At 40.2% G+C, this 18,952-nt stretch overlaps 1 protein-coding gene across 1 annotated transcript in view; it reads left to right on the top strand.

The window, feature by feature from the left end:
* Positions 1 to 18,952, top strand: part of FAM171B (family with sequence similarity 171 member B) — a 65,447-nt gene that overhangs the window by 32,994 nt on the left and 13,501 nt on the right. The window contains exons 2-5 of the mRNA XM_082691082.1: positions 5,513 to 5,746; positions 11,600 to 11,692; positions 13,957 to 14,115; positions 18,675 to 18,845. Of these exons, the coding sequence (XP_082547208.1) occupies positions 5,513 to 5,746; positions 11,600 to 11,692; positions 13,957 to 14,115; positions 18,675 to 18,845 (657 nt within the window). The remainder of the gene's footprint in view (positions 1 to 5,512; positions 5,747 to 11,599; positions 11,693 to 13,956; positions 14,116 to 18,674; positions 18,846 to 18,952) is intronic.

Here is an 18,952-nt window from a genome sequence, read left to right as displayed (position 1 = left end):
TAAACATTTGATGGGTGTAGTAATGAAGGTGAATATTTCTTTAAAAAAAAAAAAAGATTTTATTTATTTATTCGAGAGCGAGAACATGCAAGCGGGGTGGGGGAGGGACAGTAGGAGTCGGAGAAGCAGAGCCGTGGGGCTCATTCCCAGGACCCTAAGATTGTGACCTGAGCTGAAGGCAGATGCTTAACTGACTGAGCCACCCAGGCGCCCATGGAGAAATTAGAATACTTCTAACCCTTCCCAACCATTTCATTCCACTATTATTTTTATGCTCTTCATTTTTAGTCTGGTTCTCATTAGAATACATAAACCTCAATAAAGTTTTAAAATCTTATTGTTAGAGTGTTGTATAGAACAATTTGATCTCTGATCTGTCTATAAAAGCTTTATAAACCTAGCATGTTTTAAGCATTATATTCCTAGAGAAAAAAGGTTGTTGTATGTTAAATAAAATGATTGCAGATGTTTGAAATATAATGGAAAAAAAAGTAGGCTAGTTTTTGTACTGGAGAAATCTGAAAATAAGGTGGCTTCTCTGTGGGTGCAGTTATAACCTACAGAATGGTAACAACATAAGAAGGTGATGTCGAGTGCTCTCAAAAAGTAGTGGGGTTATAATTTATCAGCCCACCCCACTTTAAGTTCTAGATGACAGCCAAACAAATGGCTAGCTTTACTTTTTTCTACACCCTTCCTAGGCTTTGAGTTACCTCTCTGTCCTATAGCAAAACCGTAATACAGTGTTTGTTCTAACGTGCTTTTTCAGGAGCCCTTCTGTGTAGATTAGTCTTTTGAATTTTAGTGATTCTCACTACTGAACAATGCTTTTAATCATGTGATAGTTAAAATTTCCCCCAGCAACCTCAGGACTGTGCTCATTGATGTGTATTTTGTTTTTGTTTCTCTCAACATTCAGATTATGTGTTTTCCGAGGGCTCAGTTGAAATCATTTGATATTGAACCATTTTTAAACTAATGGTGACATATTGAAAAGAAGATTATGTGGGCAAGACATAATGATTATAATTAAGTGACAGAGAAAATACCAAGTGCATGGAAAGCTGAACAGTGCAGTGGAGAAGGGTAGACAGATTACGGAGGCAAAAGCACCTGTGGTTGAAAATTATATATTTAATCACAGAATCTGCCCCATCTAAATGCCAAAGTATTTTTGCTGGAGGAGAGAACTAGTAAGGGGTATTGTTATGGAGATTCTATGTATGGGGAACTTCTGCTTGCTAGGCCTGTTTGCTGATCAGCTGTTGACATCATGGAAGTCAGAAATGTCCTATTTAAGTCACCAGCAGGCAAGTCTTTTATCACTTCTCCTTTTATTTGGAAGAAGAAGTCTCGTTTGTGTGCCTTTAATTGCAGTGAGCAGGCCTCCAGCTGAGACTTCGGGTTTTTGTTTTCCTTGGTGCTGGTTTTGCTCTTTATGCTGGGACCAGACAAACCAGGCAGAGGAGACTCAGAGGCTCAGCAAACCACCACTTCCTTCTCTGCACTGGCCAGAAGCAAATAAGGAAGCTTTGGAATATGCTGAAAACCGCATCTAAGGCCTTTCAGTGAGAGATGTGGGGAGTAGAGTGGATAGAACTTGGAGTCCAGTGAACCAGTCTGCGGATGCTGCTTCAACCCATCTTAATCTGTGCAATTTTAGCCATAGTGTCCTTGCCTTAAAGCGGGATAAGTCTCGCAGATTGCTATTAGGAAGACACTGGACAGCATGTATAAAGTTTCTGGCACTGGGCTAGGTGTATGTGTGTGTGTCACCAATAGCATACGTTTTTTTCCAGTTTGAGCTAGAGAGGACACTGCTGGTCAGGGTTACATCCTGTCCTGACGCTACAAGGTCTATCTACGGTGCACATATCCAAGGTCTGACCTTTGCCAGTCACTTTTTCCCTGAATTTGGTTTTCATTTTCTCATCAAATTTAGTCATTAACATAATGATTACATGTGGAAAATAAAATAATCCATTCCGAATTAGAAAATGTTTTAGAAAACATTTATTAATCAAACCCAGCTTCAGAATGTCAGGAGGCTTTAGTGTGTCTTATTTTGGCAACCGTATTTTTACAGGATGAAGCAGATGGAATACACAGTGTTTTAATGAATTTAGCTCAAGATCTTAGTGCACATTGGAATTTGTCTATTAATCAAGGGCTCTGAGAATTGCTGAAATTAATCTTTGGAGCAAATGAATTCATCAAAATTCCCATTCCTAAATATGCTGTTGAAGGAGCCATTGTAGGTATATTTCATAGGAATAAGACCGATTATCCAACTTGGAGAGAATCGTGTGCCCTTCTAGTTATGTGCCATCTCCTTCTCCTGTGTCGTACCCTATTTTTGGTACATAACATTATCCTTCCTTCTGTTCATCTTCTCTTAGAAAAGATTGAGTAGCGCTTAAATAACACATCCTGCGTTTGCACTTGTGCCGTTGCTTTGGAAGCAAGCGACCAGTCTGACTGTGGTTGCAAGGAATAAGGGTCGTTGGGGAAGGATCGTGGTTCAGCTCACAGACCGGGAAGGGCTGTAGGACCAGCCATGGGAGACTTGGGGAGGCTCGGTGAGCAGGCACTCGTGCATGTTCTAAGATGCGCCGGTGCCGGCGAGTGTTAGCCTCTGTGACTTCAGCCACATTGTGAGGTCCTGACAGCATCTTTCTGGTCCCAGTTAGTTGGATGTTTTGTGTCCGCGGCTCAGTCCGTTTCTTCTTAGGGGAGTAGGAGCTAGGAGGCCCGGGGGATTATTTTGAACAGGGCAGCTGCTTGTCCTCCACGGTGAATAGCTGACTGTACTGACGGGCCTATTCAGGGATGTTCGGTGCAGGTGGCCCTCATGTCACATAGAGTACAGCCTTTTATTTTTTTACCCCAGTTGTAGTTCCCACTTGAGTTTGAGGCCTTAGTTTAGTATGTGTTTTTTTCTTTGTAATTGATGTTATATAAGCATTTCTCAGTAATTGCAGCATCATGTTCCTTGAATTAACTTTAGTAATGTGATCCCAAGACTCCCTGTTATATGGTCTAAAGGTGGCTTTGGAATCACTCCTGGGAACGTTGAAGGCTGGCGAGGCCTCCTAATACATGTGAGCCTTCGGGGCAGTCCACATGACTTGTCTGAATCCTCTTTTTTCACTGGTAAAGTGGACTCGGTATCACATACGTTACAAAGGTATATGGAGATTTTTGTGATCATATATATGCGAGGCTTGCATTAGGAATGTATTTATCCCCAGTCCTTCATATTTTGATTTTAAATGTTACAAATATGATTTTTCTTTTTTTACTTTAGAGTAATGGGGTGAACTTATAAAATGATGGGAAAATAGTTAAATAATTTGAGGAACAGTAGGTGCCAAAGCCCAGGGCTTAGTTCACTTTTTAGTACCCGATACTCCCAAATTTATCTATTAAAAGTAATGATAGTAATGACTATTCACAAAGAATTTAACTTCCCACAAGGCTGCCTGTTATTAAAATGCTGAGAAAGCAGAGTGCCGGAGAAACCCCAGTGACCTCTGTTCTCCGTGTATATATTTGAATATACATGAGATTGTTGTCCTGGAAATGAACGACCTTTTAGACAGACTGCTGGAACCTCATTTTAAGGTATGACTGTCCAGTACAATTTGTTTTTCCCCATCTCTGCCCTCTAAACTGTGGCTAGAGTTGCTTTAAGAGCTAAGTCAGGTCAGTGGCTTAAGAGCACGAGCTTGGAGGAGAGAAGGTCCAAGTTTGTGTCCTGTTTTCTCCATCGGCTGGGGGTTGGCCATGAGTAATTAGAAAACAGTTACCAATATATATGATGACGAGAACAGTGATATTTCTGTAATAGGGTCTTGAAGAGTAAATGGAATGATGCACTTAAAAACTGACACAATGCCTGGCTCATTAATCCTCAACATAGTTTAGTTCTTGTGGTTATGATTACTATGTGTAGTATTACCGTGCTGTTATCATACATGAGAGGGGATATGCTCTGAGAGACGTTTGTGTTGGACTGTATGAGGAATAGTGTTTGGATAACGACTGCCGTTTTAGATTCTTGAAAGAACAGAGCTCTTTCCGAGCTGGCTAGGTTGCATCTTTCCTAGGACTGGGTGATTATTGCAGCAGTTCTATTTGTATTTAAAATGTCTTTGTTGGGGCTCCTGGGAGGCTTGGTGGGTTGAGCCTCTGCCTTCGGCTCAGGTCATGTTCCCAGAGTCCTAGGATCGAGTCCCGCATCGGGCTCTCTGCTTGGCAGAGAGGGTTAAATACATCTTTAAAAAATACTTCATGAGGATTAATTCTGTGGCAATGTGTTTACAAAGATGTATTTACTTATTTTAGAGAGAGAGAACACGTGTGCGGGTGTGGGGGACAGAGAGAGAGAGAATCTCTGGCCTAAGTAGGGTCCTCGGTGAGCAGGGACCCTGAGGTGAGGCTCCACCTCTGGACGCTGGGATCACGACCCGAGCAGGAAACGGAGTCAGACAGCTGACCGACTGAGCCAACCACGTGCTCCCTCTTGAGGGACTTTCACTGATGACTGTTTGTAAAATAGTCTCCAGTTATGCAGTAATGATTTTTATTATTAATAATGATATTAAGTGACAGCCGCACTGTCCTGAGCACATTATCTGTATGATTCCATTTTATTACCTCAAAGTAGTTACTATTCCCCTGATTTTACAGAGGAGCAAATGGACTTGAGAAGTAACTTCCCCCAGGTCACAATCTAGGGAGTGGCAGAGATTGACCTTGACTGACTCCAAAGCCCATTAATGGTGCTTCCAAGAGAAGGCATCTTTGGCAAAGGTGTTGTGATACAGGCTTTACAAAGGCATTTCCATGGTGATACAAGTTCTTTTTAACCAAGACATCAACGTTAGGAAATTCATGAACATATCGTCAAGATCTGTAAAGATGGGGGCTTAAGTTAGGAAACAAGTTAATTTTGATTTTCCTCAGTGTATTGTCTTACTGTGCTTTGTTATATATTTAACAGAAATACTTTTTGATATTTTAAGGATGTTGTTTTGATATTTTGTAATTTGAAACACATCCTTTGCTTTCCAGACAACAGAGCCAAATGAAGGAGCCAGCCATGTACTCAGTTTGGTGAGATTGCATTTCATTCCAGCAACTTGGGCTACATTTTCAGTTAGTTAATTGATAGCATTAGGATTAGGGAGGCCAAGTAAAAATGTGTTCTTCTGAAGAGAGAGCCAGTCTCTTCTCCTTATCCACTGCTTCCTTTTCCTTTGTTATTGGCAGAAGAAATTAGAATACTGTCTTATTAACAATAAATTCACATGTATCAGTTTTAGAAAGAATAATGAACTTGTTGGAATGTTTTTATACCTCTTTCTTTATACCTCACACATATGTATTTTCAGATTCTACCAGCAGTTTTGTGCTGTTATTCAGATATCTTGAACGACATTTTACAGTATAGCGTTGTATACGTTCCAGGGTCTAACCTCCTGCCCTTTCTGGTTTTTTTCTCCTCCAGTGTCTGTATTTATGCTGAAAGTCCAGGTGAATGACATCATCAGTCGACAGTACCTGAGTCCAGCGGTCGTAGAAGTGTTTGTAAACTACACAAAGACAAATTCCACAGTCACTAAGAGCAACGGAGCCGTGCTGATAAAAGTGCCCTACACACTGGGGCTCAGCTTAACCGTTGTTGCTTACAAAGATGGCTACGTGATGACATCTCTGCCGTGGAAGACTGGAAAAATGCCAAGTAAGCACGTGCAGTGTTGTGCCTTTACTAAATGTAAATGGGTTTTGGTTTGCTTGTTTTTTTCTTCTTTGGGACTCTTGTTCTGGTAAAATAAAAATGAGAAGCGCCTATGTGAAGTCCATACAGAGAGGTTGGAGTGAGTGCCAGTTTGGAGAAAACTTGCTTTTATTTAGTTTTCCTACAGAGGCTTGACACAAGAGCTCTGCTCAGGTACAAACCTGATCTGCAGGGGTCGTGGGAGGCTTGGCCTGCCCTGGTGGGTGAGCCAGAAGCAGTGTGGACCGGATGAGGAAAGGATGCTCTCCAAAGAGGAGACAGAAAGTCAGATTTATGTGCCGAACAATAAGGCGGTTAGCACAGATTCTCGAGTACCTTAACTGTAAGTGGTTTGGAAACTGAACTTACTTTAACAGCGTATGATGTGTAGGCCAAAAGCAGGGCTAAAATGCATTCAGGGAGCCTCGCTACCAACCTGTGGTTGTGTTCCTGGTGGTGGTAACAACAGCCTGTGGCTAGAGAGGGCGTGAAAAGAAGGGCAGGACCGGAGGCCGGCGGAGGACAGAATCGGTAATCACCGCACGATCACTTCACCGTACACACAGATCAAAACATCGCACACCTTAAACTTACACAGCATGAGAATTCCATCTCAGTAAATCGGAGGCGAAAAAATAAGAATTGATAGGACTTAGTGTGACTGATTGGATTTGGGGAAGTCCAGACCGTACCAGGTAGCAGAACGCAAGTCCTGCTGATTGCATGTGTGACACATTAGGTCGTCAGACGTCTTCTTTCTTTGAATTGTGATGGTTCTTATTAGAATCTACACACTTTATTTGCTTTCATGTTGGAAACATTTGAATTCTTGAACCATTGTTGAAGTTTAGAATGAGAAAGAAATGAAAAATTAATTAGATAAACCAAAATTCACGTAAAGGAAATATAAAAAATCGTGACTCAAATCTGAAGAAAAATATGTCTGAGGTGACTCCATGGCATTGTATGCTTTCGTTTTCTTTAAAGACAAATCAAGCACAATTATTCACTAAATGAAAGTTAGAAGAATAATGAAAGAAACCAAAAGTAAGATGGGAAAAAGAAAATAAAGAGGAAAGTAGATGAACGTTAATTTAAAAAAAAAAAAAAAAAAAAAAGAAGAGCTAATTGACAAAATGCTAGTTCCTTGAAATAAAATTACAAATGCATTGGCCTAACGTAAACAGGCAAGTGAAAAAGGAAAAAATATATAAAATCTTAAAGATCATAAAAATGTTCTAGATCAAATTTGATGGCCATAATCTTAAAAAGTCTAATAAACAATTTCATGATACTATAAATGATTTTGTTGATTTTAGATGAGGTAGACTAATAGCCATGGATAAAATGTTCCGAGTAAAAATAGCTTAATTCAAAGGCTATTTTAAAAAAGTACTCCAAATCAAAATTTTATAAAACCAGTGCAGCCTTAATTCAGGGATCTGACAAAAATAATGCAGACTAAATGCTCTCATATGTGCGCACTCTCTCTCTCTCTCACAAATACTCCTCTATAGATCAGTCTTATAACTCTAAATTAAAAAAAAATCCTTAACAGAATAGTAAAAAAGAATTTCACCATTATTTAAATACAGCTTTCTGTTAAGACCAAAGAAGACCATTTTTCTTCTTTGCAGGATTATAAGGATATCAAATGTGTCACTCTATTAATTTTACATATCATAACACATTAGAACTAGCAGATGATAACATCAAGAACTGTCTGAAATGCATTTTATAAGTTCACCATCTGTGCCTAACTAAGAACAAGCTCCATTAAAAACTAGGACCACAAAGATCTCAACATGGTAAATATTTCAAAATCATACTAACTATAAAAATAAGAGGTGATTCTACTACAATAAGAAAGTGGGGGCACCTGGGTGGCTCAGCAGGTTAAAGCCAATGCCTTCGGCTCAGGTCATGGTCTCAGGGTCCTGGGATCGAGCCCCGCATCGGGCTCTCTGCTCAGCGGGGAGCCTGCTTCCTCCTCTCTCTCTGCCTGCCTCTCTGCCTACTTGTGATCGCTCTGTCTCTGTTAAATAAATAAATAAAATCTTAAAAAAAAAAGAAAGTGAACACCGATGTCCATATTATTTTATATTATAGAAGTTTTTATCAGAGCAAAAATATATCAACAGACCAGAGAAGGAGACAAGCTATTAAAAGAAAGAATCAAAACATTTACTATTTCCAGTTATCATCATATCCCTGGGAAAATGACAAAGCGTGAATCTTAAAATGCTTAAAATTAATGGAATTAATGGAATTTGACAGAATTACTGAGTGTGGAATAAGCATTGGTATAAATCAGTATATATTCATATCTACCAGAAGTAGTCCACGTTTATGGAAAATAATGAAATCCCTCTCAGAACAACAAGGACAAACAATATATGCAGGGAAACCTAAAAAAAAGTGTTAAATAACCACGTGTTAGGGAAAATAAAACTACCAAATGTTACTGATAGACCTTAAAAAAAAAAAAAGCTGAAAACTAAAACCCTGGATAAATGGCAAAACATAATATTTCTTGTCTGAGTATTGTAAAGATTTCCATTCTTCCTGATTTATATATTTAATACAATTAAAAAAAATGGGGGTACCTGGGTGGCTCAGTGGGTTATTCCTCTGCCTTCGGCTCAGGTCATGATCCCAGGGTCCTGGGATCGAGCCCCGCATCGGGCTCTCTGCTCAGCGGGGACTCTGCTTCCTCCTCTCTCTCTGCCTGCCTCTCTGTCTGCTTGTGATCTCTGTCTGTCAAACAAATAAATAAAATCTTTTAAAAATTGGAAGAATAATCCTCAGAGAATAAATGTATAAAAATACCTGGAAATCATTTTAAAAGAATATTTATTGGAGGCAATTTGCCATTTCAAATAACTAAAACATCATATACCTACACAATTAAAACTCTGATACTGTGGTACAAATCAGACACTAGCATGCATAAGAAAATGTAATCTATGATAAGGTACCATTATAAATCAGTGAGACAGGGCCAAATATTCAGTAAGTAGTGTTAGGACGTTTTGGTTAACTATCTGGAATAAGTGAATTTGGATTCATATTCCAAATACATTGCTCATTGAGTTCAAATGTGGAAAATCAAATCCTATTAAATAGAAGAAAATTTTAAAAAAACTATCTGATTTTCTTTTTAATTACGATGGTCTGCTTAAAATTAAAAGTAATGAAAGAGGTCATAAAAAGTAGATATCGCGGGGCACCTGGGTGGCTCAGTGGGTTAAGCCGCTGCCTTCGGCTCAGGTCATGATCTCAGGGTCCTGGGATCGAGTCCCGCATCGGGCTCTCTGCTCAGCGGGGAGTCTGCTTCCTCCTCTCTCTGCCTGCCTCTCTGCCTACTTGTGATCTCTCTCTGTCAAATAAATAAATAAAATCTTTAAAAAAAAAAAAAAAAAGTAGATATCGCTATTTTTAAAAAAGGTACCATATCGCTCGGTGACTATAGTTAGTAATACCATATTGCATATTTGCAAGTTGCTAAGAGAGCAGATCTTCAAAGTTCTCATCACAGGGAAAGACGGAACTCTGCATGGTGGTGTGTTAACTCACTGTGGTCATCATTTTGCAATATATACAAATATTGAATCATGCTGTACAACTGAAGTTAATAAATTATATGCCATATATCTCAAGAAATAGAAAAATAAGAGACAATAAGAAGTAATATATTTTTTAAGGATTTGAGCAGGTGAGCGAGAGAGAGAGAGCACAAGAGGGGAAGGGGTAGAGACTCTCAAGCAGACTCTGTATTGAGCACAGAGCCCAATGTGGGATTCGATCTCACAACCCTGCGATCATGACCTGAGCCAAAACCAAGAATCGGACGCTTAACCGAAGGAGCCACCCAGGTGCCCCTAAGAGGAATATTCTGAATGTGCTAATAATTCATATAAATTAGTTAGAAAACACCAAGGCCCTGGCTAAATAAGTGGATAAAATTATGACCTGGCAATTTTCAAAATGAGAAGAACTAATGATTTGTCACAAAACATGGCAGATTGTTTTACCTTACTCATAGTCTCAGATTTGTACACCAAAGACACTCACACTTCTAAGATTCTTCACCCTAGAAGAGTTGGGAAAAGGGCTTTCCCAGGGTCGGCAGATGAGGTGTGAAGCGCGTTCTCAGACGCGGCTGGGGGCGCGGACGCCCACAGAACAGCTGACGAGTGTGTCCGAAGTCGTCCGAACCTGCATAACCTTTGCCCAGAATGCCAGTGCTCGGAATCTGCCCCGAAAACAGAGAGACAGGTAACTGAAGCTGGCAGGTATTCATACACAGGGGTGCTGATTCAAATATTATTTTTTGCAATAATAGGGAAAATAAAAACAATCTAAGTTTATACCAGTCTAGGGACTCAGTAAGTCTTGATACTTCAAGAAAGAAAGTATGTGACCTTGGAAATGTTAGAAAAAGTTTTTCCTGAGGGACAGAAATGCTTGTGATGTTACCTTAAGTGAAAAAGCAGGGTAAAAATACTCGGTATGCAATACTGTACTGTTTTTAAGAAAATCACAGGGAAAAATCCAGGAAGATTATACTGAACTGTCAGTAGTCGCTGTCTCTGTGGGATTGTGGTGGCCGTCACCTGCGTCTTCATTTCTCCACTTCGCCAGAGCGTCTGTTAGTCCCTTGTCTAGTGAGAGCCATTCTGTCAGGGAAAGGAAGTTGACCTGTAAGGGTCACTGAAGTCCGGAAGAGTCTCCTCAGGTTGTATGACCTTCAGCTGTCAGGGCTGCCTCCGTTTCACGCTAGCTGTGACGGAAAGACTAGTGCCCTACTGTACCATCTCCAGGTCCGAGCCACTCCCCTAACATTTTCTCCGATTTAATAAAGCCATTAATTAGTCTATTAATGTATTCTGAATTGAAATTACACGTCCATCGGGTAGTCTTTTCCTATTGTAGGAAAAAGGTATGTTTCATTTAATATCCATTCATATCTTTTTGTGTTTTATCCTTTTTTTCTATTCCCTTTACAGCTCTTTGAAATATCTTAAAACATGAAAAGTATTCCCATGCAAATCTGTTTTATCCTCACTGATTTGGGGATATTATGTTATTTCTGTTCATTTCAAATACTGGTACTGGGTAGGGGAGAGCTGTCAGACGAGAACTCAGAGTGAGTCTGTTCTTGCTTATAAAACTGTCTTTTGTCCCTGCTTCTCCGGACCTTTCAGGTCCTCTGCACGTGTCCCATCAGTTACGGAGGGCGTCTGTGCCCACAGGCAGCCTGGCCCCTCCTGCATCAAGGCCTGTAGTTGCCTGCGGATCATTTGTTCCATCACGTGTTCAGCTGCTCCCCTGCTCCGCCAGCTCAGAGTCTGGCAAACCGTGCTGTGCGGTGAGGAGCGCCGTGCCCTGGTGCAGGGAGTCTGGGAGGCAGACGAGCAGAGGATGTGGTCTCGCTCAGAGACCCTTGCAGGTGGAGCCAGGATTTTGTAAACCATTAGAAAGAAATAACAAGTAACCATTATGTAGAGAAAATAGCAGAGGATTTTCAGGGTTATTCAAGCATCTGGCCTGACCATATCTATCTGGGGGTTGAGAACATCATTAGTCACCTTGGTGTGAACTACTGGCAATAGGATTAGTAAAATGAAATAGTGGCGCCCGACCTTCCCTCACTTTATGTGTCCTCTGATTTCTCCCTCATCATTCTTTATATTTATGTCTCTTTCCGCAGTTCCCCAACCCCCCACCTCCACTTTTTAGGGACTGCTGGGACAGACTTATTTACCTAGTTCCCCCCCATTTAGTAAAATATTGTAATTGTGCTGTATTTCACAGTATATTCATCAGTTACACTTTCGCTGTTCCCGCAAAGCCAAGCGAATATATGGCTGTTTGAAGACACCGTTTTAATTACTGGAAAATTAGCTGGTAAGTTCCACACTTCTCAGCTCGTAAGTAAAAATGTCAAGTAATAACAGTCACTTTAATTAGGTAATTGCACTGCACTAGTGCATCGGTGTGGGTTATCACTTGGAAAAACCCTGCCTTGCCCAGGAATGATTGCTCTAAGTGGGTCTGAACTGATTCCTGGGTCGCTGTCCGACTGCGGGACACGGTGCATGGGACTCGCTCTTCACCATTTTCACAGCCCCCCCACCTCCACCCCTGCCCGCGTAGGAACATCGGACTTCTGGAAATGTTGCAGAGAGAGTCTCAGCCGCTTTCCCAATCGTGTCTCTCTCTGGCTTTTACACGGGTCAGTGAAACTGGGAAAACTTTAGGATTCTCTAGTTTGTGGCACGTTCATCCCTGCTTCTGGCTTGAAACCTGCTGCCTGAGCAGGGAAGGGCCTGAGACCAGATACGTCCTTTCCTCAGCAGAGGGGATTCACCCCACCTGAAGCCTTACTTTAGGTCGGGTTCAGTTTCGCTCTACCAGCCACGGCAGAGACAGAACCATGTATGAAACGAATTAGCGTGAACGTCCATGTGCTGCTCCTTTGCATTTTACCAAGCGACAGTGAACGCTCATTTGTCTGGAAAATACTGGCTACGTCTTGGTGCATCTCCATGAGAACCCGGAGCTCTCCTGAGGTCTCTGATATTTCCTTTTAGTGCCTCTTTTCCCTAAGAAGTGAGCCGTTGATAGGGCTAGTGAGGAAGGGGTGGATGTTTGTGCAGATGTTAAATCCTTCCTTGGAGAATACCCATCCTCACTTCTCAGCATCCAAAAAATGTATGTTTTTTCTTCCAGGATTTGATCAGAAAGGTGTATGGTTTGTACAACAAAAATGTGTTAGGTTTGCGGGAGAAATTGGAAACTTCAGGAATGTACAAAACCCTAGAGGAGCTCAGCCAATTTTACTTAGTGTACATGTTTTCAACCATAAGAAATTTGGGGCTTCAACATAATAAAGTCACATATATTTTTTTTTAAGTTTTTAACTTTGTAATTGGAAATAACTTCCAATTCAGAAATAATTTCAAAATATAGAAAAGTTGGAAGAATAAGAACCAAGTAACTGCTGTATACCTTCTACTCAGGTTAATCTACTGATAACACTGTTCCGTTTGCTTTACTGTGTGTAATTGTGCTCTGGGTTTGCCTTTTGTTTTTGTTTGTTTGTTTGTTTGTTTGTTTGTTTTTTCCTGACCCATTTGAAGGTAAGTTACAAGTATCATGGCCCTTTACCTCTAAATTTTTAAGCTTGCAATTCCTAAGAATAGGGTTATTAAGTGGCCATAACACAGTTCAGCAAAATTATTTTAATAGGGTAACTTACCTTCCAAATTCCCATCTCGTCCACTGACACATTTTTTTTTTTCTCACTCCATTTTAGGCTCAGGTATTACGTTCAGTTTTCATGTCTCAATTAGCCTCTGCTACTGTGAAATTCATGACACATATTTTTAAAAAGTAAGGTGTAAATAGAATCTGTTAATCATTTGTGTTTAACTATTAAATTTAATGATTTAACCAAATAAGAATATAATAAATGTGTTGTTTTTATTTCCCATATTTCCAGGTATTATTTTTCTAGCTTCATATGTAAACTATACACTGATTTTGAGAACTGTATTACATTTTATTTATCATGTATTGTCATGGAACTCTTTAGAAACTGGTACTTTCAAAATTCTAATAATTTAACTGATTGCTTCTGTCTTTATCAGTGGCCTTAAAGTCAAAGCAATAGTTGATGTTTTTGATAAGTTTTAATGATTTAAGAGTTGATCCTTGGATTGTTAAAAATGCATTAATTACAGAAGTATCAATATTCTGAGTTCTCACTCCCTAAGTTATATTAAAGAATAGTCTGTTCACAGTTAGTGATGTGGGATGACATTTATGAACTGGATGCCTAACATTTTGATCAGCTCCAGCCCACTTTGGATGCGCCAGTACCTCTACTCCTGTTACAGAAATGAAACCCAGGTGATATGTATGGACTAAAATGGTATGTGGTTCCCTGGAGTGAACCCAAAAAAAGGGTGAAGAAATTCTGGACAGAAGAATCAAGCAGTTTCTAGGGTACAGGTGCCTTGTGTGATCTAAAGAAATTGGGATTTCTTGTTTATTTCAGTTTTGAATTTAAAATAATAATTATGAGATGTTAAAGTGTCCTGAGGGATGAGGCTCTGCTTGATGTGCATTTGTTTTGTGTGTTTGTTAATGAGGTTTCCCTTTTCCAGATGCCAAATCTCAGCCAAGTGTTCAGTTTCCAAAAGCCTTAATTCAGCTACCAGACGACCATCACGCTAGCAATGTGACAGGTTATCTCACAGTTCTACAGCAGTTTTTGAAGGTGGACAACTTCCTCTATACAACTGGAATTACTCTGCATAAGTCAGGTATCATCTAATTTTTACATAGTCATATTTTATATAACTTTGCAAGTTAAGAAATATATTTAAAAGCAAAAATTTGATTTAAGCTTACACATATTTTATAATTTGGCCTTCTATCCAATCTTATCAAATTAATTATCAGTAATTGTTAGACATAAAGTTTATGGTTTAGAGTAAGCAATTAATAGTTTTTCTTATCAAATATTCTTGGTATTTCCTATGAGTAAAATTATAAATAAATATTTTAAAAATATATTCTGTTGACCTTTGAACAATGCAGGGATTGTCCCCTCCCCCACGTTAAAAGTTGTATAACTTTTGATTCTCCAAAAACTTAACTACTAGGAGCCTAGTGTTGACCAGAAGCCTTCCGGGTAACCCTCCATTAAAACATATTTTGTGTGTGTGTTATATACTGTAATCTTACAATAAGGTAGAGAAAGGAAACTGTTAGGAAAATCACAAGAGAAAATACATTTATAATACTGTATTTATCAAAAACAGTCCATATATGTGGGCTGCTCTGTTCTCAAGCCCACGTTGCTCAAGGGTCAGCCGTATCCCACTCGGCAGCACATATGCACGCGTGGCTGTCGTCACCTGAAAGGTAAGAGGATGAGGGAATTTTACATTCCATTTAATACAGCCATGAATAAACCCCCTAAAAATCTCCTTCCCCTGCACCTCCACATGCGTGCCACCAGTTCTGCCACTTACTGCCACATGGAACCGACTCATGACTTTCTAAAAATCACCTCCGACAATCTGTATTTCTGATGACCTCAGTTGTGTCAGATTCTGGTCCACTTCATTTGGGGGAACAACCAGAAATCAGAGGAACGGACATGTGGATGTTTTTGCTCTTTGTTTTGTCTTGCCTGCTGTCGTACTCCTCCAGCGAGATGACCCTCACTGTTCTCTTACGGGCCTGTGTTTCCTCCCGTGCACACCTGCGGCTCTGCCTGAGGGCGTCCCCTAGTCCAGCAAGCTGGGCGGCCCTCATGCGGGCCAGCTCTCGACGGATAGACAAGAGTACAGACGGCACACATCTGCTCCTTAGTGGCTCCTTCCTTCTTCTCCGGACTCTCCGTCTCCTCAGTGACGGGTACTTCCTTCCAAACTGTCACCTTAGCGTCAGCTTCCTGAAGAAGCCAATCTAAGACACCTGCCAAAGTTGTTCGGATGCAAGTTAGAGGCTGCTCAAAACAAAAGCCTTTGCAGGAGTGAGAGCAGTCTGCCATTTCCCAGACGAAGCTCGTGGTGCACGGGAGAGTGTTTGTGGATGGGACTCGCGAGGTTCAGGGAGGAGGAGACGCGGTACACACTCCCCCCAGCCTCCCTCTACCACCTGCTTGTGAGATGATGCACTTACTGTTTCAGTTATCCTGAGAATGCCGCTAACACTTTAGCTCTAGAGCAGGGCTGGCGAATGGGAAGGTTTTGCTCTATCGGACATGGTAGCTACTAGCTGCAGGTGCCTGTTATGCTCCTGATGTATGACTAGTGCACCGGAGAACTACACTGATTTCCTTTAAATTTGAGTTACCACATGTTGCTGGTGGCTACATTATTGGGTTGCTTAGTTCTAGAGTTTTAGGGGTAAGGAACTGTTTATTTGTTTTTTGGGTTTTTTTAATTAATTTATTTATTTTCAGAAAAACAGTATTCATTATTTTTTCACCACACCCAGTGCTCCATGCAATCCGTGCCCTCTCCAATACCCACCACTTGGTACCCTGACCTCCCACCACCCGGCCACTTCAAACCCCTCAGATTGTTTCTCAGAGTCCATAGTCTCTCATGGTTCACCTCCCCTTCCAATTTCCCCCAAATCCCTTCTCCTGTCTAACTCCCCATGTCTTCTTCCATGTTATTCCTTATGCTCCACAAATAAGTGAAACCATATGATAGTTGACTCTCTCTGCTTGACTTATTTCACTCAGCATAATCTCTTCCGGCCCCGTCCATGCTGCTACAAAAGTTGGGTATTCGTCCTTTCTGATGGAGGCATCATACTCCATAGTTATATGGACCACATCTTCCTTATCAATTCTTCCGTTGAAGGGCATCTTGGTTCTTTCCACAGTTTGGCAACCGTGGCCATTGCTGCTATAAACATTGGGGTATAGATGGCCCTTCTTTTCACGACATCTGTATCTTTGGGGTCAATACCCAGGAGTGCAATTGCAGGGTCATAGGGAAGCTCTATTTTTAATTTCTTGAGGAATCTCCACACTGTTCTCCAAAGAGGCTGCACCAACTTGCATTCCCACCAACAGTGGAAGAGGGTTCCCCTTTCTCCACATCCCCTCCAACACATGCTGTTTCCTGTCTTGTTAATTTTGGCCATTCTAACTGGTGTAAGGTGATATCTCAATGTGGTTTTAATTTGAATCTCCCTGAGGGCTAGTGATGATGAACATTTTTTCATGTGTCTGATCTTTAAGTTGCCTCCTTCTCATTGTCTTTTAGTCCTTGCCCCTGTGCGATTTTCTTTTCCTTCTTTGAATTGGCCTTATCCCAAGTGGTGGTGCTGGGTCTGATCTCATCAGCTTCACCAGCATTTAGTATGCAAAGCCACTGACTGCATAGAACTGGGGGGCGGGGACAGAGTTAAAAGCAGTCACCTCAGAAAGCCAGTGGGTTTTATCAAATAGTTTGATAAATGATTATAATTACTAACAGATTACATGGTAATTTCTTTGGGCTTACATTGGATTTTGACTTGTGTAACTAGTCTAACTAGTATATAAAATATGTATGGCATTATTTTGCTCATCTTATGATTAGTGTTTTAGGAAGTTTACAAAGGCTAACTCTCTTACATCTAATGGAAGTTTTTCGTGAAGCCAATAGTTGCTCTGTCTGATAACTGAAGGTGCTCACCGGGTGTGGCAGATAGTGAGGATCCCTCTCCACGGACTCGGGCCTGCTGCTGCTTCTGCCCCTCTGCCTGTCAGCCTTCTTCCTTTCTTGCACAAACCAAGATCACTTCTGATTTGGGGGCTTTCACCTTCTGGTCTTTGCATGTATGGCCCCTTCGCATTTGGCCACAGCTCACACATCCCCTCCTCAGAGAGGCAGCTTTTATGACCTTGCACTTACCTTGTCTTTCCAGATTTTCTTCAAAGACCTGGTAAGGTATCTTCTACCACACACTTACATTCCAGTGGGGACAGGAATGACAATGGGCAAAGAAATGCAAAAAAGCCTTTTTGATAGTAATGAGGATGGTGAAAAAAATATTGCAAGCCAGTGTAAGAGCTCATGCACCCACTGCATTTCTGGAACAAGATGAGCATGTGGTGTTTCTGGGGCCCTGTTATAAATATTTGCTAAATGAATGAACAAAACTTTAGCTTTTAAGCTGAAGGTTCAAGTCTATCCATGAAGAGCAAATAATATGTAATGAATATACTTTAGTCAACTCTTCCTAATGTATTAGTAAATGTACTTGGGAAATCTAAAATTATCTAATTCTTTGTAGAAAATTTACATTGTATTATAACATCATTAACCATATTACTTTATTCATTATATCTATTCTGGTGTCTATTATTACTTTAACATTGCTAATATTTAAAAAAGAAAACAAATGCATTTTCTACTCTTCCCCTCAGTGATAGAGAAATGTGGGTAGCTCCTGATATTTAAGGCATATTATAAACTATATGTATAATCATACTTTAAAACCTTAGGCAAAACACTGCAACCAATTCTGTTCATCTCCTTTTCCCTACTTTTGAAGCTTTGAAATCTAAGTCATATTTTAATACTAATATTTAGTCTAAGTTTATATTCTTTCAATTATGTTATTAGTCAAATGTATATTAAAGCTTATTACCTTTATCAGCTAACAGTATTGCTGGCTTTCTTTCATGTTTGTCAAACCTATCAAAATTTGCATTTTGAGGGGTGCCTGGGTGGCTCAGTGGGTAAAGCCTCTGCCTTAGGCTCAGGTCATGATCTCAGGGTCCTGGGATCGAGCCCCGTCTGGCTCTCTGCTCAGCGGGGAGCCTGCTTCTCCCCACCCCTGCCTGCCTCTCTGCCTACTTGTGATCTCTGTCAAATAAATAAATAAAATGTTAAAAAAATATTTGCATTTGAGTCAGGATGTTTTTGACACAAGGTGATTTTAAGGAGTATAACCAACTCTGTTGTCCTCGTACTTGAAGCAGATGGTTTTGGGAGGAGAAGGGTCCAAGTTTTAGACCCATATCTGCATTGATGCTGTGATATGATAGAACCTTTATTTGGGTAGGACACTAGTGAGATGTATTTTTGTTGTTTCATAGATTTTTAAAACGCTGAATTAGATTCCAGTGACCTTAAAATCACAAGACTCTGGAAGAATTAGGTCTCTAGGCTCATAATGATTTGTCAAGTTATATAGCTATATCTGTGTTTATATTTTAAATTCTCTAATAACGATCCAGTACTATTGGTATTAACATGGATAACGGTAGGTGAATAAAGGAATCAAATATTTTAGTCCCCTATTTTATTAATTTGTAACTACAACCGGTATTTTACATATGATCTTAATAAACTGTCTTTTTTAGGTTTTGAAAGTGTTGAATTGACTCCTCTTGCTGCAATATGTGTGAAAATATATTCTGGAGGGAAAGAATTAAAAGTGGATGGTTCTATTCAAGTTTCTCTCCCCCTTCTACATACAAATGATCTAAGTGCAGGGGATCATATACCTGCCTGGACATTCGATATGAGCACAGGTATGTGAGCTGGGTGAAAATATTTTTGAATGTTTGAATATTTGATCTTAGAAAAAATGTTTCTATATTACTATTAATTGTTTTTAGCTTTACTGAGGTATAATTGG

The sequence above is a fragment of the Mustela nivalis genome, assembly GCF_964662115.1.
Source record: "Mustela nivalis genome assembly, chromosome: 11".
Lineage (NCBI taxonomy): Eukaryota > Metazoa > Chordata > Mammalia > Carnivora > Mustelidae > Mustela > Mustela nivalis.
This window is presented reverse-complemented; position numbering and strand designations above follow the sequence as displayed.